The sequence below is a fragment of the Helicoverpa armigera genome, chromosome 12, assembly GCF_030705265.1.
Source record: "Helicoverpa armigera isolate CAAS_96S chromosome 12, ASM3070526v1, whole genome shotgun sequence".
In the NCBI taxonomy this organism is placed as follows: Eukaryota; Metazoa; Arthropoda; class Insecta; order Lepidoptera; family Noctuidae; genus Helicoverpa; species Helicoverpa armigera.
Window position 1 is genome coordinate 7,502,831 of NC_087131.1, and position 22,271 is coordinate 7,525,101.

General features: G+C 35.8%; 1 protein-coding gene across 3 annotated transcripts; it reads right to left on the reverse strand.

The window, feature by feature from the left end:
* Positions 1-551: 551 nt before the first annotated feature.
* LOC110383914 (SH3 domain-containing kinase-binding protein 1) lies at positions 552-20,303 on the reverse strand. Of its 3 annotated transcripts, none has more exons than XM_021344876.3 (15): positions 20,110-20,303; positions 18,135-18,315; positions 15,579-15,684; positions 14,894-15,026; positions 13,303-13,485; positions 9,202-9,331; positions 8,632-8,755; positions 7,747-7,850; positions 6,891-7,052; positions 6,108-6,193; positions 4,360-4,594; positions 4,068-4,176; positions 3,848-3,950; positions 3,218-3,639; positions 552-2,908 (listed from the first exon to the last, which is right to left on the reverse strand). In XM_021344876.3, the coding sequence occupies exons 1-15, from the start codon at positions 20,132-20,134 to the stop codon at positions 2,756-2,758; spliced, it is 2,256 nt and encodes a 751-aa protein (XP_021200551.3). In that variant the 5' UTR covers positions 20,135-20,303; the 3' UTR covers positions 552-2,755. The 3 variants fall into 3 exon arrangements, with proteins under 3 accessions (XP_021200551.3, XP_049694655.2, XP_049694656.2); XM_049838698.2 differs by lacking the exon at positions 20,110-20,303 and adding an exon at positions 19,691-19,835; XM_049838699.2 differs by lacking the exons at positions 18,135-18,315; positions 20,110-20,303 and adding an exon at positions 16,480-16,797.
* Positions 20,304-22,271: the final 1,968 nt, after the last annotated feature.

Here is a 22,271-nt window from a genome sequence, read left to right on the forward strand (position 1 = left end):
AAACAATTTTATCCATAAACATAGTTTATTATTTAATTTTATTAATCATTATGAATTGTTTAAATTGTAGGAATGCATCGTCGGAAGTACAGCATACATAAAAATAAATTAAGTACTAAAAATTACATCAAAAATTGTCCTATATCATACAACGTTACCTACGGTTTATCATATAAACCTTTAACATTATTGTTATGTACTTTTCACCAAGCTTGTATATACAACATTATAGGAATAACTAGTTATTATGTATTTATATGTATTTACATAATTAATTAAATGCAATTACAATTGGCTGAATAACTGTTGTTACAAACGAAAACATAAGCTTGGTGAGTCTTTAGAAGCAATAGGAGTAAATAATACAACCGACATATTCATTCAAATACGGATTTGATAATTTACACAGTACTGACAAATTACTTTCGATTAGCAATCTCTTTAGTCATTAGTATATGTAAGTACTTTCACTATTTTTTTTATACTGACGATCGTTGATCTGCTGCAAAACAGTATGTTTTTATTTTATTTGATAATCTTGTATGTATGTGTTGTCGTAAAAATGCATTTTTTCTTAATCTGCAAATGGATATTAGTTCCGTCAATGCTAATCTCAATGACAAAGACGCCACGCTTAAAACGAATGTCACGTTTGTATCGACTACATGATCATTACTTACGTAAGTTTAGTAAATATACATCTGCAGTCTATAAAAATCTCAGGTACAACCCCGTAAAAATAATACAACACGAATCTCACGTTTTATTCACAAAAGCTGCTTCTGAACGACTATAGTTCAAGCTTACTATTAAAATACGTGGCATTAATTTCAAAGTTTCAATAACAACTATATCGCGGTGTTGGAACGTATAAGCAAGGAAAATTGCAATTTCAGTTTCATTTAAATATAGATACAACAGTGACTTTATTATTTTTAAATATATTCAACAATCGGGGAAGTCTGATTTAATAATCCAATCAAATAAAAATCTATAAAATGCTTGTGTGACTCAATTTGTGCATTATTAAAGCCATTGAATGTTTTACAAAGTTAGTTTAAAACATACCGTTAGTTAGGCATCGTCTATCACATAGTAGCCTAAAACTACATCTTCTAAAATAATACTAAGCAATTATTATTAATAAACAACTATAGTAATCAGTTGCCATGATTCAATTTTTATTTTTATTATATCTATTTCGAATAAATTAATTGCCAAGACGAGGTATACAATGGATGGCCAAACACAACCTGGGTTAAATTTTTCTCAAATAATAATTACATCTGAAATTAGTACCTATTATTCATTTTCAATACAATAATATTACAAAATCGATTTATAATTAATTCAGAAATAAATATGTATCGAGATATGTCTTACAAAAAGGTACACTCGGTGTCTAAATAAAACGTAAATAATCTCTGTACAAGTACAAAAATATATTAACTGTTACATAAAAATATTGATCTCGATAAATATAATATGTGTACATATTCTATTGTGTTAATGCCGTTCCAAATGAAGCTTTGGTTAATACAATGCGCCCTATAGCAGATCGAATCAATATTACGTACATTATTCTTACTATACAAGTCAAAATGGAATGTGTTAATCACAAAATATTAGGCTGTCGTAATCTACTTGCATCACATGTTACATTATTTTGTATAACACATAAAAATACACTTTGCGTTATATTACCATAATATGCATCGATCAAATAAAATGGCACAAAATTTTGTTAACGTACATGACGCTACTATTATCTACGCTCTTCAGACTAAAGCACTTAATTACATTGAAAATAACAAAAATACTCTAAACAACGCAATCAGCTACAACTTGAAATCGATACATCAATGAAAATAACAAAACAGGCAATAATATATAATTTTATTTCAGCACTGATAAAGAATATACAAATATTGAACAATTAAGGTACAAGTAGTTACCCTCTTCTGGTCTTGATTGTACATGATGTAAAAATTACTCTTAATATAATACTACTGTTGTTAGTGACCGTTAAATGGGGAGAAATAACAAAACTGACTAAATAAGTACCTGAATCACTAAGCGAGCTTGGGAGCATCGCTAAAGTTAATGATAAACATCATTGTAAAATAATAATACATAATACATCTTGAATGTTGTAAACTTACAAGTATGACTTACAAAAAATAAATCGCTATCTGAAGATAAAGCAGCCTAGTCGATAGGTCTTTGAAACTATAGCCGGTCGCGAACTGAACCTGAGCTTTCACGCGAACTATCACTCGACGAATAGCAAAAGTCTCTCACGTTTAGGCCTAGCTACAAACACTGCACCATAACACCGTTAACGCGGTTTCGAAATAAACCCTGTCACAATCTCTTGAAACTTTAGACAAAAAATTCAAACACCATGGCCAGTATTTTAAATATCAACTTTCTGAAATTTAGTACTTTTTTTATAAAAATAAAATAAAATTGAAGTGACGAAAGAACAATAACATGTATTGAAATTGAGTTTACAGTCTCGCTAAGTTACGTCAACCTACTTGTACTTGGTGTAATTTTAAATGCAGCTACTAACTTATAAACGCGTGTACAACTTAGCAGTCACAGTTTCAAGAATTATTTCCGCATTATCGAAACCGCGTCGGGCGGCACACAGAGCACTAACATGCCGTAACTAGAAGTGCACATAGCTGGAGTATTCCCTGGTGAGGGCGCGGCCGCGGGCGCAGTGCTCGGGCGTCGGCCGCAGCGAGGGCTACACTTGCGTCACGCAGTGAGCCAGTTTCTCTAACTCCGACTGCAAAGCTTGTCGCTTCTCACTCTCTTGACTCAGCTTGGCTTTCAAATCCTCGATGGCCGTGTTGAAAACTGTGTTTTGTACTTCTATGAGCTTTTCTAAGTTTGTTATCTGTGGAAGAATTTTTTGTTGTTAGTTTTTTTTTTTTCAACAATACACTTGACAAAGTGGTAGGTGAGAATAGACTGCACTAAGGGGATACAAAAAAATCTTGACATTTAAAATTACGGGTTGGTTTGTCTTTGCAATGCCTTTATTTAGTTTGCAGTAAAAGAATAGCAAGTAGAAACGTTGCAAAAAAAGTCTGCTAAAAATATGCAGAAAGCTTTTTATCAAAGGCAGAACCACCTGAAGAACGGACCATGATCACGGATATCTTCACAATCTCAAACATAATGAACTACAAAAATGATAACTCACCCTATTATTGAGCTGCGCAATCAAGGCATCGTTGGATTCGACCTTCTCCGTCTTGACGGAATGTAGTCGCCTCTCCAGCGTCCCCGCGCTGGGCTTGTCCCCACTAGCGTTGGTCGCGGGAACTTTCTCTACTGACTTCTCTATTCTCTCAAGAGTGCTCGTTTTACTTATTTGTCTGGTGAGGGCCGCTATTTCTGGTTGCTTCTCAGGTATGACGGGCGATTTGTCTGGTTTGGCGGGTGATTTGTCTGGGATGATAGCAGTGAGCATGGTGGCGGCGAGGGGCGGTGACGTGGCGAGCGGGGGCTGCGTGGTGGGGGCCGGGGGCGGGGCGGCAGTGGGGGCGGCGGGGGGAGCGGTGGTCGGTGGGGGCGGCGCCGGCGGCTTCTTTATCTCGTCCAACATCGACATGATTGTTCGGCCTAAACATTAAAGAAAAACTGTCTTAGGAACGATCCATAAATAAACTAAGGGAAATTGATAAAACAACAAGCAAACAGACGTCTTACGATAATCGCTCGTTCTGAATTGAACCTTTCTTAACAACAGACAATCATATTCGTATTTACAATAATATCATGTATCAAAACAGGCCCTTATGATAATATAATAACTAAAGCAAAGTCCTACCTGCAGCGGTGGGTGACTGTACGGGCTTCACAGCGTGGGACTCCATGTCGCGGGGAGCTGGCGTCGCGTCCTTCTTCGAGTCCAACGAATGACGTACTTTTGTCTGGAATAATATCGTCTTTATTAAATAGATGTTTACATTAAGGGTAGTCAGAATCCAAAATCTGTCGAAACAAACAAATATGATGTCATATTATAAGACAATGAGTAATTATATTACCTCCTCGAAGCTCTCCATTATGGACATTCGACTGCTAATAGACGAGGTGCTCTTCGACATCTCCATAGAATGAGTTGATCTCTTTTCTTCTAGACCACAGTCTAGGATTCTGAAATTAATCATTTGGACCATTAGATTACCCCAAAATAGTTGGGAAAAGTATTTCAAATCCAAATGTCAGGTATATAAAATACAGTTCTTCTGGAAAATACCAAACTTAACAATTTAAGATAGAAGTTTTTTAACATCAAAAATAACTCAAAAATCATACGGAATAATTGAAAAACTTTACCTGTCTGTGCTGCCACTTCCCGCCTTACTAGCGACGCCGATTTCAGGACCCGACAGTCGGGTCTTCCCGTCTGCTATGAAACTGGTCTTCTTAGCTTGGTTTAACTTAAGCTCTTCCATCCACGGCGCCTTACGTTTCTCCCATTCACGGGCGCGAGGCTTAATCTCCTCTGTAGTGTCTGGGACTGGGTGTTCAGTTCTCACTGCTTTCTCTGGTGGCTTTTCCGGTGCTGGAACTAAAGTACAGAAAATTTTATTAGTATAAATTCGACTCAGTTATGGTAGCTGATGCTAGGATTCTATGAAGTACCATCACATCGCCGAAGTTTTTCGTTTATCAGAGTGGCTAAACGCACCAATCTTCGGATTAAGGGTATATATTTCATTGCGCTAAATGTTTACTCGGGAGACGGCGAAACCGCGTGAAACAGTTACAGAATTTACTAATAAATACTTTCTGATGAAGCAAGGTCAAAGGTTTTTATTTCAAATTATTTCAAATACACTGGTTCTCACGAAACGTCCATATCTAGGTGCACGGTTCCAAGAAGTGAGCCTTATAAAGGAAAACTGGCAAGAAAGCCCATCGGCACTCTTTTGTTATTTTTTATAAATAAAAGTTGTTATCCTTTTGATGACTAATATTCATCAACTGTACCCCAGATGACAATTATGTATTGAAGTCTATTGTGCGCATTGTTCAATTCGTATTACATGGCGCGGGGCAAGGCCAAGGTTGACGGAGACAATCAAATATTAAGATGTCGGCCTATCGAAGCGGAATCAAGCAGAACCATTGCTCTTGATTAAAAACTTTAAACACGACACTTGTAAAAAATACTTAGTAAGTTACTTGTAAAAGTTTATTCAAATAAGCCTGTTAAATAAACACTTTTCGAAACGTCAGAATCAAAAGACAGCCTCCATAACGCCCATCCTTCACCACTTCCTATGTATTTTTGCTGGGAAGAAGAAGTGGCACAACCAACTTCGCAGCTAAATTGTGTTTGACATCACTACATAGTATAAAACAAAGTCGTCGCTTTTTCTGTCCCTATATCCTATCCCTTATCTCTTTGAACGCTTAAATCTTAAAAACTACGCAACCGATTTTCATACAGTTTTTTTATCAGATAGAGTGATTCAAAAGGAAGGTTTATATGTTTATACATAAGTACTGTTATCCCGTGCAAAGCCGGACCGGGGCGCTAGAATTATAATAATGACGTTACATTTAACTTCTTCATAACAAATTGCAATGGACATACCTATGTATAGTTTAGTAGTTTCTAAGGAAAGTACTACGGAAAAGTATGAATACCAAGTAGATCACATTTCAATAGATAATGTAGGTCAAATATAATTCCATTCATAAAAGCTAGATAAGTAGACATGCTTTATACGTGTTGGGTGGCAAGAAATCGGTCAAAGGTTACACTTATCTTAGGTTAGGCGTTACATTGATTTATTGTGGTCAAATGTTAGTAATTATTAAATAGGTTTGGGGTATAAGTCCAGTCGTGATATCGTGAAAGATATGGAGTTATATAGAAAAGGTTTTTGACTTTGTATTCCAGGAATAATTCATGTTTATGACTGCATTTTTATCATCAGATGACTGATCAAATACCGTGTAATCGACTTACGACTATCGTTATTTATAATATCGAATACCTATCGATAAATTGGGCTTCTAGGGGTCCCTATAAATTGTATTTTCATTATGGATTTCATTTTTATTAAACATACCTTCGTGTCCGTTGCTCAGTCCTATTTGCTGTGGCGTGTCTTCACGAAGCGCTTGACTGGGCGGCCGGCGCCGAGGTGCTTTTACTCTGTAACAACAAATTATATACGTTAATATTTATTTAAAAAACAACATCCGAATCGAGAACCCTCCTTTTTGGGACATCGGTTGATTAGTTCACCAATCTTATAAAGTTGAAGAGTTTTGTTTGCTTGAACGCGCTTATTTCAATGTTAGATAGCCCAATCATTGAGGAAGGCATCATTTATCCGGGTTCGTGCAGAGGTCCCCACGGGACGCGGGTGAAACCAGTGGCGGAAGCTTGTCAATATCTATGTATAGCTATGTGGTTCACATTGTGCATGTATATTTCATTTAAGATAGTTCGGTATCAAAATACTGGAATAATCAATAGACTAGACGATTCACCTAAGCAGTTGCACAGTAGGATCCAAAATCCTGACATTGGATTTTACACATTGATTTGACATTTAATCGAAGCCGAAAATCGATCTCAGTGGCGTGCACTTGGAGAAGCCTATGTCCAGCAGTGGACTGCGATAGGCTGATGATGATGATTTGACATTTAATATTGGAATAAATGGTTTTAATGGGACAACAAAAACCATTTTTACTCTAAATCATTTTTAGTAACATCCCTGTCCCGCGACTCATGTGATACACACCTTTTGTTTAACTATTGTGTATACATTGTGGACAGGGAAGTGGTTAATTCCATCATATGAAGAGAAAGTAAAGCTAAAAATAAAGTTTTCTTAGGTTACCTGCCAGCCCTAGGGTCGTTGAGCAAGGAATTCCTCTCGACGTGATCGAAAGTATTGGTATTAGTGTTAATGTTGGCGCGACTGGCGGCGGCGCCGTCCGGCCGGTCCCACTCGCCACCACTGCTGCTCCCACTAGATACCGTCGTTGATGATGATTTCTCTCTGAAAACAAATATTATTTCTATGTAAGAATACTTCTTTATAAATGTTGTTTTAAGGGTGCATGTAGCAGGAGCAAGTTAACGTAACAAGTGACAAGAGCACGCAGGTGGGTATGTTGCTTTGTATATGTACAGGCGCGAGTCGCTGGATCAGCTCATTTTTGAAATGCATGTAATCTACGCATGTATCTCAACATGCGCAAGCTACTTGCGCCGTGTGGATGTACCCTTAGTACTAGGGCCCAGTTCCATTGGTTAACAACGTGTCAGTTAGCTATCTGATAATTAACGCTGTCTGCCAGATAAAGCTGCTTATGCCTTCTGCTGGATATTGCTATCCGAGACTTCATCAGTAACCGATGAAACTGGAGACAAGTCATGAAAGAATTTGTAATCATGGTGTTTTGTAGGGATTAACTGGCTTTTCCTTTCACAATCGAGTTAAGCAAACATGGGCTTCATATTTAAAATTGTTAATATATCTTGAACAAGCTATAAAATCCATGATCTTGGCTTTTATAATGGCTAAATATTCGTGTTTGAAGTGGATAAAAAAGAAAAATATTTGGAATCAGTAGGTCTGGGCCAAATCCAATAGGCCACACACTATACTAGATAGATCAAATCACGTCAACTACCACGCAAATATTATAATTTTAATTACAAATGCAGAAGGTTAATACTCAATAACTTACTTTTCAGTAGATGATAGCATTTTATTCTTAAGCCCACTGAATAAACTGCCGACGCCTGAAGCAGGAGTGGGGCTCTTTTTCAATGGCACTGGAGGTTTCTTCACCTGAAATACATTAAAATAAACTTTTATTAAATATTATTTATTTTATTATAAAAAGAAAACTAAGCAAACCGACAATGATACGTAATGCGATGTTATCTCAAATGTACAAGGATATGCACTTTAAGCAAATCAAACAAATTCAGATTAAAATCAGCTACAGTTTACTAATTGCATTGTTTTCTTCAGTTATATTCAGTAGCTATTTATTTTAGACTAGCTTCTGTCAGTGATTTCACTCGCATCCCGTGGGAACTACTTCCCGTACCGGGATAAAATATATATATATATATATTTTATCCTTATATATAGCCTTTCTCGATAAATGGGCTATCTAACACTGAAAGAAATTTTCAAATCGGACCAGTAGTTCCTGAGAATAGCGCGTTTAAACAAACAAACAAACTCTTCAGCTTTATAATATTAGTATAGATTGGTCATTAGCTACTTTGGATAATAATTTGGATCAGTAAAATAATTATAATTAACTTACACAATATTTCTTCAAGTATTGACTAAACAAAGTGAGGAAATACAGAAGCTATTTATGCAGAGATTGCAGCTGACCTTTTCCTAATCTAGAGTATTTGAATTCATGTATTTGGAACTAATATAATATAACTACTAATAATATAGTAATGTATACGGCAGATTTCTATATCCAATCTTTGTTTTGCGATTTAATTTTTACACTACCTTCATATAAATTATGCCTTGCAATTTCTAATCTTAAAACCACGGATAGGTTATAGAAATCCGCAATAGTGACGTTAAACATTCTCACCTGTTCCAAAGATCCATCATTGACCGTCTCGCTGTGAATAATCTTTTCCGATTCACTCTTGTTTGTGTGCGTGATAGTACTGTTTGTGCTCGTCTCCTTACTAACTGTGTTTTCCTTGTGTACGCTGAAACGTTAAAAAGTCGTTAAGAAACTTATGAACACCTTAAACGTCGTGTTTTACGATGAATACTTTATGAGTATGTTTGGCAGATCCGTTAAAGTTCGACCTGAATTAGTGTGTTCGAAAGTCTTAGGGCCAAAATTTGATCATCAGTGACAGAACAAAACCTTTAGAAAGTAGTAAGCTTGGCTGCATTATGTGCGCTCTAAACATACAGATGATAATAATATTCAATTTAAGACCGTTCTATGTATTTTCAAGATAATATAAAAAAAACAAAATATAGGTCTTTAGTATTTTGTGCATTACGAATACTATTTATAAATTGCATATTTTACCTTAATTTGCATTCTGCCATAAACGGCTTGACTATACTTGTAATTGGCAACAGAAAATATCTGCATTCATTATTATTCTCTCTCACAGTGTGTAGGTAGTAAAGCAAATACCTGATTTTAGAAGTGGTGAGTTCCTTGACGGAGGCTGTTTTCTCGGAGTATTTGTTCAAGATGGGGTAGACAGCATTCGTAGTCTTCGCCGGCGGTCGGTCCGGCTTTTTCTCTTCCAATTCATTTGATACTGCAAACAATAAAGCAAATCTTAGTATTGTTGATTTTTCATAAGTACTTTTATCTTAGGACCTTTTCAGTTATTTTTGAATAGTTTTCGGTTATACTCAATGTTACGAAATAATTTGACAATATTCGTATAAACTTACATATTTTAGAAAATATTGTTTGCTCAGTTGAAAACATCTTTCTAAACTGCAGCATAATAATCCAGCAACAACAACAATTTTATTCTCCTTTTTCCAAAAAGGAGTAAAATCATAAATGCGCGCGAATGTCAGGTATACACTTCATTATCATAGGAGCTCCTTTCAAAATTCACGAAAGAACACTTAGGAACACACTCCCTTATAACTTAACAAACATTCGACCAACACTGTAAACAATATCGAGTCACACTCGAAAACCATTTCAGAGAATCACAAAATCGAGGCAATTAATTGAACGGAGTGCAATATTAGTGTTACACCGACACGAAAAGTGAGGCAACTAGTTATAAAAAGACAGTGTCGAGACACACCGTGCTGAGGCAAGTTACGCAAAATCACGACTCGGCTCGCAACCTTCATGAGAAATGTCAATAGCAGAACACTGAACAGCGAATACTAGAGTGGGCGGACTGTTTACCAACAGGCTGAGAATGTATTAGTGCGCTCACGACGCCAACGATACTCCGCGGTGCTTAATGGATCTATGTTATTGTTTATAAGGCAAACGATATCGTAAAGTTTATGTGGTCGCTGTTAGTATAGGCGAAGTGTTAAGATTTCAAGGTTGCTTTTCGTTGTGCTAGTTGCCTTAACATTGTAAATATATGCGCATGCGACAAAATGGTTTATAACATACAATTTAATGCCTCGGATAACTAACCGATAAACTTATTTTTTTTAGTTCCAATCACAATTTAATAGTGGACAGTGTAATTGGACGGGAGTGGGCATTCTACATTGTTTTATTGACAAATTAAAAGCCTTATGAGGTGTTTCTATTAACCATGAACTCAATAACAACATTTTTGAATACTTCTCCATATTTTATACATAAACAGTGTGATAGTTACGATAGGCATAAATTAGTGGAATCTGCGCTTCTTGCAAACGACTGCTTTCTAGTGAGTGATGCATAGTTTACGTCATATGAGATTAAATTAATACGTATGTATGAATTTGTAGCCGGACTTAATGCTAACCTTGCAATACATTAGAGTGTTTGGTACATTTAAATCATGCAAATATCGACAGCTTTGCTAATTAGAATACCAAACTGCCTACTGATGTGATAGTTTATGTTTTTTTTTAAGTATGTAGTTATATACGCAGTAACTCTGTCTATTTGCCTATCAGGTTTTCGTGATTCCTCGAGTGAACAAAATATGAAATTTTGTGAGGTTGCGAAATAGATATAAATTAAAACTTAGGCTGGGGTATTAAGTAGTTCTCGCATCCGTTTAATGTTACAATGGTCATGTATTCTTATTCAAGTCTACATATTCGCGCATATTTTTACTTTATTATCAATAACATCTTACCTCTCTAAATTCAATTGTTTCAGTAAAAGCGTGAAAAGTATGAACGCTGCAAAAAATTCAGAACTAACCTTGATATTAATCCAGATATTTTAGACAGTCTAGTTTAAAACGCTCTCGTATTAGAACTGACTTTTAGCACAAACTGTTCTTCTTGATTCAAAATCACCTATTGACTGATCATTATAACAAAACTCGTTTCAAGTTAAGCATCAATAATCAACATAGTACATATAAGTTGTTTAGGAGACTGAGTACAACAAACTATAAATAATCTCAAGGTAGGTGTGGCGATTACATCAGTTATCTGTCATTGTACTGATATACAACGAAGAAGAAGTTACCTACTAAGTAGCCAGAGACCGTACACTTGATTTTTTTGTATGAGTCATATATTAATTTTGCAAATGAATAAAGTGTTAAACAGTTTCATCAGTGAATTCTTTGCTTTGGATGTCTTTGATTCACGAGCGGATTTAATGAAATAGGCAATAAAGTGCAATCTGTGTAATGTGTCTGATGATGATGACACAACGCAATGTCGTCACTTAATTGACTAAAGTTTCGCATGCATGGCCCAATATGGCAGATTATTTTACAAGACATTAATCATCAAAGAATTTTGTGATAGTTTTTCCGGAAAGAAGGTTAACCTGGTCTTAGACATTTTTAAGGTGTGAGCAAAGCCAAAATCCACATTTTTACATTTATCCATTTTCGGCTAAAGTTACATCTCACAACTACTTGTGGCGTCAATAGTAACAAATTCCATTTAAAAAAAAGTATTGTATAAGTGAAAAAGTATTTTTTTTTTAACTGAACGTCTATGGAATTGGTAGAGCAACTAAAGCGTTCTGGAGCAGTGAATTTAATGTATTCTTGCACATATTGTACTATGTGCAAAATGTAAACACAAATCTCTCCAAGGCCGTATATGTAGTATCTAAATTACCACCAAAGAATCCTTCGGACGTTTGAAACAAACGTTATCAAATGATCTATAATAACTACGATATTTGATGGAAATGACTGTAGATAAGATAATTATAATAACAATATGTTTTGTCACATGCAAAATTACGCTTTAGCTATTCATCATACCTATGTATTTATAAGTCTAGTCAGTACCTGATAATATAATTAATTGCATCCGTATTAAAATTTCATTAATATACATACCAGCAAGCAGCTAACAATATAATGTATGCAAATCTTTAATATACTGCACATATTGTGATACGCTTTACTATACATATTTAAGATGGGTACCCATAACTCCGCAGGGGAACAATACCATAACGCTAATGCGCAGATTCGTATTCAAGACGTTATGGACATGATGCAATCAACTATATTTACAACTGTAATTCTACTGATGAGCGGAAATAATTGAGAGCACAGAAAAATCCGTAACTAATTCTACCAAAGGCATGCATTATATTATTTTTAACAGTTATTTATATTACAGGTAGTAAACATAGATTTCGTAGTAATACAGTAGGCCTTGTGTCGTCAATTTAAATTAAATTGAACAACCTTGATTTTCACGCCTCGAATTTATTTGAAGTTAGAATTCGCTCTTCTCGAAAAACATACTTTAAATAAATCATCATCCACCTAGCCTCTTCCCAACTATGTTAGGGTCGGCTTCTCGAACTGACCCGCTTAGACTATAAGTCCCAGTGTTTTACAAGGAGCGACTGCCTATCTGACTTCCTCAACCCAGTAACCAATACCCAAAATCAAAACCCAATACCCCTCAGCAGGACTGGTTATCAGAAGTTCGGGCTTCTGAGTACTCGTAAAGATTGCCAAAAATGCTTCAAATGAAAGCAGGGACCTACAGTTTACCGTGTTTTCCGAAGCTCTGAATAATGTGGACGGTAGAATCAACATTAATTGTTGTCGGCATTTCTTGTTCTACATAACATTAAAGGTACATGTACGCAAAAGGTCATGTCGATTTCCTCGAGGAAACAACACAAAATGTTAAACAGAGGAATACCGGAAATTTTGTTGTTTAGCTAATAAATGCGAACATAAACTCCGAAAACAGTAGACCCAAGCCCACGCTAGATAATGTCGTGATTTACTCGTATATTTTTTGGTTGTTATTTGTATAACTGTGTAAGGGAAAAGGCTTACTAAATTCCAGTTCTTTATCTCCTAAAATTTTGTTGTAATAAGCAGTTTTTATCAAATTACTATCTCCGAATTTTCCTCCAAGTTACACTAGCTATCGCGGATTCCCAGGTGGTTTTTAGGAATTTTTCACAGTATAGTTAGGTATAGATACATCCACAAAGCCTGTCGGTCCTGCGCCCGATGTTTTTCCTATCATGTCCGTTTGCAGTCCTATTAGGTAAGAGAGTACCTACATCTTCATCTGTAATTCGCTTGTCAAGTTACTATAGACCCTTTGATAGTATTATAAAATTATCCTGTTATAGTTTTACCTGCAGGCAGCAATTGCACGAAGTTGTCAGGAAACAGTCCGACTCGACCGTTGAGTTCGCCGCGCCACCAGCCGCGGTCCGGCGCCTCCTTCGACACTATGGTCACTATGTCACCTTCCGATAGCGTCAGTTCATCCTCATTTACAGCCTGATACGGGAATAACACCCGACATAGCTCCTTCACTGTGAACAAATAAAGACCATTATTGCATATCACAAACAACTAATGAAGCATGAGGATGTTATCAACCTTCAAAAGTTAAAACGTTTATTTTTCATCTACGGTAGTGGATTTAAAAGACATCATTTATTGACCTTAAGAAATGTCTGCATTTAACACATCCGGGTTTCTATGAGCTCATTCACTTCACTTACAAAGTTTCAAAGATATCAAAGGCGCTCGAAAACTAGGATACAGTTGGACAAAGACGTCTTATTCATCACACACACAATAGTTTCATTTGTTCGCGATAATCACTTTTTTAAAGTTATCATTTTCTGATAACATAAACAAAAAGGGCTTCGACCTATAACAACAATGTCATTCAACATACCTTCATGACACACTAATACAATAAAAGTAGGTACATTCCTAATAAAAAATACGGTTTTTCACAAGCTAATTTAAACACATCCTGAAATTATCGCCAACGGAAGACACAGTCAGTCACTAAAATGATAACCAGTGCTTCCCCCACAAGTTGTCATCACTTTTATTAACGCAAATATACCAACAATGTATCAATAAGACTGTGTGACAAACGAGCTTCCTACAAGTATATACTACGGTTTATGAACATGAGTCAGATCCTATGAGAAAAATATCAACCAGTAATAGAGCATGAATACCATAAATAACTGCCTGCATTGTAGACTTTTAATCTAAATATGAGATTGTGAGAATTAATTTAAACTTTATTTACTGATAATTTAGTTTATTTACAGTTATTAAAAAAGGAAGAAAAGTACCTTATATGTATTTGCTAAGAGATAATCTTATTTCAAATAACTCATGTACATTAAATCTGCATAAGTATATTTGCGTGAAGTTTATATTGTGAATATTTGTATTCCTATTTATAGACGTTTAGTAGATAATAATGAGCAAAACAATTAAGACTAATTAGTACAACTGGATGTCATCTGCATTATTGGTATGAACTCTAATATTAATGTAGGTCATGAAACTAACAGAATATTCAAGGCAAATTACGAACATTATTACATACACTGCAATGTTGGCACTTCCTCATTGGAACAGCAACTAAAACGGGTTTAGAGTGGCAACAAATCGCTCAGTATTCCCAAAATAATCACAAGTTAATTAAATAGGCATTAATGATTTTTAAGGACTATAAGCATCATTCATAAGACAAAGCAACTTTATTACTACACGCAAAAAAATAATCCATGCCTTAGTACTAAAATCATAAGGAGGATTTTTTGTTTATTTATATCCTCCTAAGGCTCCTAAACAACAGATTTGAAAAATTCTTTCATTGTTGGGAAGCTATACTAATGCTATACTTTAAATACTATCCCCAGCTGACATTAACTATATTTATTATACATATATGGGTACGGTACTTACCAGGTTTAGGCGGGAGCGCTGGTGCCGGCTCGAAGGGCGGCGCTGGCTGCGGCGGGTCCAGCATTACCACGAAGTTTGAGGGAAACACCCCCACGCGACCCTGACGGCGGCCTTGCCACCAACCCTCCTCTACCTGTACAATGAAAAAGTATATTAATTATTGTTATATCCAGATAACCGAATAAAAGACGATTTACGAAAGTATAAAATGATGGGAAAACAATTCTGCCACCTTCTCAATCGTACACGAGGATACCTATTCACGAAAGACGTTTTATCAAAGTACTTCAAAATACTTAAGACAAATGGTGTGAAACAACTAATTACTAGGATTGTAATCTTCAGATAAAACACAAAAAAAACATGTAACAAAAAAGTACAACTGTCTGTTTTGTGATACTTTCGAAAGAGGACTGCCAACTTAGCACCTAAAGTTAATTGACAGTTAATTAGAAAACGATTACCAGTTGTTAGTTCAAGTTGAGTCATATTAGAATGATTCCATTAACTTAGTAATTCACCTTTAGTCCCATTTCGTAGTTTTATAGCTTTATTATATTACCGAAATTGATATGAACTTGACATAGATGGGTCATCAGTTGCTAAACTATAAAACTCAAAATTCCACTGGCAATATTATCATTTGACTTTACTATAAACCTTTGAAAATTTTATATTCTGTTACCTCTCCAAGTACTTCGAGGACGTCACCGACGCACAGTGGAAGTTCGTCGGGATTCGCTGGCTGGTAGCTGAACACCGCCCGACATCGGCCCTGCACGCCCGTCGGTCTGCATACAAAAAACTTGACCATTACTAACACATAACATTTCTACATTTAAGTAGGCACTTAAGGTAAACAATGGTTTTAAAAAATTGGCTAAAATCAATGTAAATGTAATAAATAACAATTACTCAATCATTTAAAACATTATTTCAAGCAGTAGTTTATTTTTTAGATATGTATTTGTGTTCTATCAAGATTGTTTACCTTTAGGTCCTTTAGTTAAGTGGCTACTCAAATGATTACATACACATCAAATGCTTAACAAACTGTGAAACAAAATTAACAAATTCCCAACACTAGTTTTGATGTTGCGTGCTAAATGTGGTGCCTTGACTGAACATGTAAAATTGACGCCAATTAACGGAAGCTCAGAAAGGAATTTGGTTTGTATGTAAATTATTGTTATATTTTGTAAGACTTATTTCATATTTATTTTGTGGCACAATTGGAAGAGAATAAAAAATACTTTTAGTTCGATTTATATTTTCCCGGTTGCCGGAATGCTCGGTTTAACTGCAAATTTTGATGATACGAGAAAATCATGACATATGATACGATTAAATCAGGATATTATTATTTAAAAAAAAATGTTTGTATCCTCATATGAAAACATTAGCGGGGTTTTCTGTTAACGATAGTTCCTCGATGAAAAAACTGCAGGATTTGCATTAAATTGTCATAACTAGTCTACGACTAAACATACACCGTATATGTACGAGTATATTTTATTATCAATGGATACGTGGGCAGTGTTGACCAATATCTATAAAATATGAAAATTTGTAGCTAGAGCACGTACCTTTTTAATTTTCCACTTAATATTGCCAATATAATAACACTAGAAGATATTGTAGCTAAAACTTTAAGACAGACCAAATATATCAGTAAGGGCCACACACACAACAAACACTGACTAGCGGTCCGCGCGTCTTATCGCGCTATCCAAACTGATTAGATAGTACGTACACTCATTATTCTACTAATCGAAAATATAATTTTAAAGACATATCAAATCGTTTTACAATGAACGGTTGCGGTTATACAACGATCGACTTTCTCCGGGAGTGACCGTCAACTCAGACGGATGTCGATCCGTATTAAAAACAACAACATTGAAGTTACACTGAGACCTCTACGAAACTTTAAAACCATACTGCTAACTAAACACTTTGTAATACATATAATCATTCTTTAAGAGAATGACATCACTGATTGTGTTAGCAAGTGTATGACTAAAATGGAATAACTTTGTGTGTACGACTTACGAGTAGTTACGAGTAACTCGGCATAGAAAATGTCTTTGTCATCAATACAAGTTTTTAAGTTTTTATATACAATTGATTACTGAGCGATAACATTATATAGGTAGTGTCTGCTTTCCTATGCCACGTTTTTGATGTATTATAGACTATTTAATTACGGAGTAGCGGCTATTAATATCCAAATAGGGAGAACATAACACTATCGTCCATAGATAGTTAATTGCCGGTTTTGTATTTCAGTTTGGTCTAACATTCGCTCCTTGTTGTACCTACATATGATGAGTAAGCTGATAAGACTGCATTACGATATCATTAGATAATGTGAATTCGGATTAAATTATAAATTAATACCAAAAAAAAATCTCAAAATTGGTAAGCAAAAGCGCTAACAAAAATACTAAAATGTAAATTAATAATACATAATGTGTGTCAGTGAACTAGACATCAGAATACACATGGTAATTTTATGTCGTGTCGTATGGCACAGAAACCTGTTCCTCATTGTAGGAACTGTGCGCTTAGCTAGATATTGCTGGGTACCGGCCGGTGTTCAAATACGCTAACTGTAAACTGGTGTGACCTTAGCATCAATCTCTACACTTGGTATTGAACTTTGACATGCACATTGTTCTATTTGACCCAGTTTATCGAAAACCTTATAATTTAGGCTAAAAAGGCTAATATTCTAAAGCACAAATCGTAGTAGAACATTTGGTTAAATTACATACGTAGTAGTTTATAAGCTGGACTAATCGGCTATTCCTATAACGCTTTAAGTTAAAGGCAGAGCAGTTGTTTAGATAGTTTTAGAGAGAAGATAAGATATTAAATTGATGTGCAACAGTTGATGCATCTAAGTAAATACTTTCGATATTGAATCATCAAGACAACAAATACGATGACGTAAAGATTAACTACGGTTACGGCCCCTCAAAAGAGTCTAACTTCCTGATTGTTACATCGGAGCTTGATTGATGCTAGTTCGGATTTATCGACCGTGGAGCTCAAGATGTTTATCGATGTCACAAAAGTGTTTCTGGAAGAGACTACTATTTGAACAATTCAAATGTCGTGTATACCACATTCAGAAAGCAAATTCATCTACCTATCAACATTCATTTGTCGATGAACGTTCTCACTCACCACTTCTTATATCCTGATGATCAGAACACGGGAAAGTTGTTATTCTCACCTTGCACTGGCGTGTTCGAGGACTGACACAAAGTTATCAGGGAACATTCCGCGGCGGCCACGTAGCTCACCTCGCCACCAGCCGCCGGGAAGCCGTTCTACGTCACGGATGACGTCACCAGGCCTCACTGACAGCTCGTCAGATTCTGACGCGTCGTATGGATAGTTCACCATACACGATACTGCAACAATACAAATTAATAGTTTATAATCAATGGCTACATCTTAGTCTTTATTCGTACAGGTTTTGTTGAGAAGCTTTAGTAAAAAAATGTATGCACAAAACACAACCAAGTGATGCATCAAATGGGCAATTTCAGAAAAGGAACATTATTTGGCACAGAGTAAAAATGTTCTGATGATGATCCAGCCAGACCTATTGCGGCCACAGCAACTGCTTGAATTTCGCAGTGATATTAGTTATCTTGTTGGGGGTGTGCTTGCATGTGACTGTAGTACTCAATCATCGTTGAGAAGGTCTGCGCACATCACGAGAATGTAAGAACATTATGATGTATATAAATTGCACTTCAGCAACAAACATCATCCAAAACGCCCACCCTTCACCACTTTTTAAGTGTTTTTGCTGGGAAGAAGTGGCACAACAAGCTCCCCAGCAACAATCAAATCTATTAACACAATCAAAATAACAAAATATCAGACATTCAGCTTTCATTGTGAGATGTTTACAAACCATACAACTTATTTAATATTTAAAAACCCAATAGCCCTTTATCTGACCTCAAGCTGAGTCATACTTGCAACCATTAGAATGAGGCTGTAATGATTTTAAAACTTATTGTTTGTTATCACTATTATAGCACAAACGGTTTATCAAGAATTATTGGATTTAAACTAACTTGTCACTGTCTTACAGCAAATTTATTTATTTATTTATTTTATTTAATATTTCTGCACATTTTGTACAAGGGCGGACTTAACGCCTTAGGCGCAAATTATACCACCACTATAATAATAAATAATAATATTGTACCTTTATTAGAAACTTCCTTTCTAATTCATGTAACTATATAGATATATGCTTACTGCAATAAGCATTATACTACAATTTTCTTTTCTTACTTTATAGAGCTTTAGAAAAAAAATACAATATGACAACCGTTTATGTAGAATTTGCTTTATCTTCTACTATCCACACTTACTTAAACAAATAAGATAACAGATAAGAACACAACCCAGTGGCTGAATAAACAGCAAAGAAGGAAATATACCATCAGTTTAAAAAGTCAACATATTATACAAAATCATTGCAAAAAAGAACATGCATGTTCAATTATCCAACATTACATTCTATTATTTACAATATCACTATTAAAACCCAGTAAGCTCATATGCATCATGCATCAATCATATAATTTACTTTTATTTGAAGGACTCTCAAATTTAAGGACTTTGAAAGTATTATTGTTTATGAGATTATCATTTCATAACATAACCTATTTACCTGAAGCTATGAATAAATTAAGAATTTGCAAATAGGACCCAAGAAATTATTTTAATAACAAAAGTAGTAATAATATAATCAAAGTATCTAACCCAACATGTTGTACAGTGGTAGTGGCACGTCGCGCCTGGCTTATTAGTATTTAACATGCACACATCACAATGCCAACAAAGTGAGTCATACACAAGCTCAGGAACACTCAAGAAGAGCAACAGTTGAATTAATCAAGAATACTATCAGATTTCAATGTTTCAATACGTCTTCACGCCAAATTTTAAGCGATAAGAAAGTCGTCAAAACCTGATAAGCTCATTTTTGTCGTGTGACGCCCGAAACGGCAACATATCTTATGTTTTAATGATATCGCTTACATTTGCAAAAATACTCAAGACGTATCATAAATATCAGTTTAGGGCAACATACGTCAGCCAAATTCATGTCGCAAGACTTGCAAGTTACAGTTATTCATACACAAACAAGACTAGACCTTTCCGAGTGGCAATGTACTCACCCTTCAGATTTGCATTTGTCTCCATTTCGAACACTATGAACACATCACATTATCACCAAAACACTTTTATTTAAACAAACTATAGCACATGTTTTGTATATATTTCAACAAATTGTCCGTATTATTTAACAAGAATTAGGACAAACAAGCGTGCAGGAGAAATTTATTTCACTGTTTTTGATTAACGTCAAACTTTTTTTTTTACTACGCGCAGTGCTGTGATTTCTTTATTTGCAACACGAGGCTTTTGAGTTTCAGATATAAGAAAATGGTTACTTAGAATTTATCGTTGAAACGTAATAATATATGCAAAATACCAACTAAACACACTGCTACACTGTCAGTAACCAGTCCGATACGGCTCCAGTACCTAGTTATTTTAATAGCATGTCTTCGAACACTTGCCATAATAGCACCAAGTGAGTTTTTAAATGCCAAACGGTTTACAGATTTCGAGGAAAGATTGAAATAAATCTCAATGTTTCAGTAGTACCAGAAAGCATGCATTCGGAGGAATTCGGCCAAAATCTCTTTAACTCGCCCAAATTCTCAACAAGACAAAAAAACTCAACAGTATTATAGTTATCGGCACCAGTGGCGGCGTAGCATCGGGTGGCACCCGGGGCGTACTACCTATTGAGCACCCCCCGTTCTCCCCCCCCAAAAAAACGACAAAATATAATCACGGGCTAAAATTGTAAATTAAAGTACTTAAAAATCGTGTAGAAATCATTCATGGTGCTTTTTGCTAGGTTTAACATAAAGAAACCGGAGACAGATCACTGCAAACTTATAAAGCCCTAGCGAAGCGATTCCGTGTCATTTGAGTTTTGAGACTTAAAATAACTCAAACATGTTTCTAAAAAACCAGTGTCCAGTGAAAAAGCCGCGAGCGTAGCGAGCGCGAAATTTTTGAATTTTAGAACAGTAAAATCCCTTAAAGAGTTTAAAAGAAACAGGCGTAAAGTGGAAAAGCCGCGAGCGGAGAGAGCGCGAAATTTTTGAGTTTTAGAACAGTAAAGTCCCTTAAAGAGTTTAAAAGAAAGAGGCGTAAAGTGGAAAAGTCGCGAGCGAAGCGAGCGCGAAATTTTTGAGTTTTACGATAGTAAAGTCCCTTAAAGAGTTTAAAATAAACAGGCGTAAAGTGGAAAAGCCGCGAGCGTAGCGAGCGCGAAATTTTTGATTTTTGGGACTCAATAATACCTAAAGAAATTAGAAAAACCACCGTAATGTGAAAGGCGCGAGCGGAGCGAGCGCGAAATTTTTTGAGTTTTGGGACACAAAAGTCCTCCACTTCCTAAACAACTTAGAAATCGTCAGCGTAGAGCGTCAGTTGTTTTTGCTACTTCGGTGCTTTAACTTTTTGTTAGATTGAGGACTCAAGAAGTAAACGCAGAAGAAGTTTTTTTCTAAGTTTGAGGAATTAATTTAAGTAATCAGGAAACAGAACAAAAATAAACAAGAAAGAGAGGGGTGACAGCCGGACTGTGTCACCCCTCTCAGTGTTGCCTCGACGTCTCGCGCATGCACTGTTGTGATTTTGTTTGAATATCGTGCATTTAGTGAACCTAGGCTTTGCAGATTAGAATGGCACCCTCAGTGACTTGTCAATTTTGCCCGCGCCATCCTGGTCGTGCAGATATGTGCCGACCGAGATGGCACCCCCTTAGACGTGGCACCCGGGGCGGACCGCCCCCTCCGCCCCCCCCTTACGCCGCTACTGATCGGCACGGATAATGAGATCTCGGCGGAAGAGTGGGGATCACTTTGCGCATTGTACACAACCAATAAATCACTTCTGCGTAGGTGAAGGTCAGGGCTCAGTATCCTTGCCGATGATTATTTTGCTTTCATACAAGCGCACGGATCCTACGGGCACTAGACTAGATAGTCAATAAAATTGAGCAATAAAAATATTTTGTGATTATAATGATCACTGAAACTTAGCATTTGCATTGTGCGGTCTAGGGAATACCTAAGGCAGCCACCCTAGCCTATGTTCAATATTAACCCTAAACTATCAATTTTGCATCATTCGTAATACTTATGCAGTGTGGGCACAATCAATTAAATTGCGTAATATAAATATAAAAGTGAGCGAAAAATCCGCTAGTGTGAATGAACCCTAATTGATGTAAATGCAAATTGTTTTGGATGTTATA

Bases quoted from the DNA above. Each gene is read 5' to 3' on its own strand.
- LOC110383914 (XM_021344876.3), bottom strand. From the start codon at position 20,134: ATGGAGACAAATGCAAATCTGAAGG. The intron at 6,194-6,890 runs GTAACCTAAGAA...TTGTTGTTACAG, and splicing joins AACGACCCTAGGGCTGGCAG to AGTAAAAGCACCTCGGCGCC. The intron at 3,951-4,067 runs GTAATATAATTA...ATATTATTCCAG, and splicing joins TAATGGAGAGCTTCGAGGAG to ACAAAAGTACGTCATTCGTT.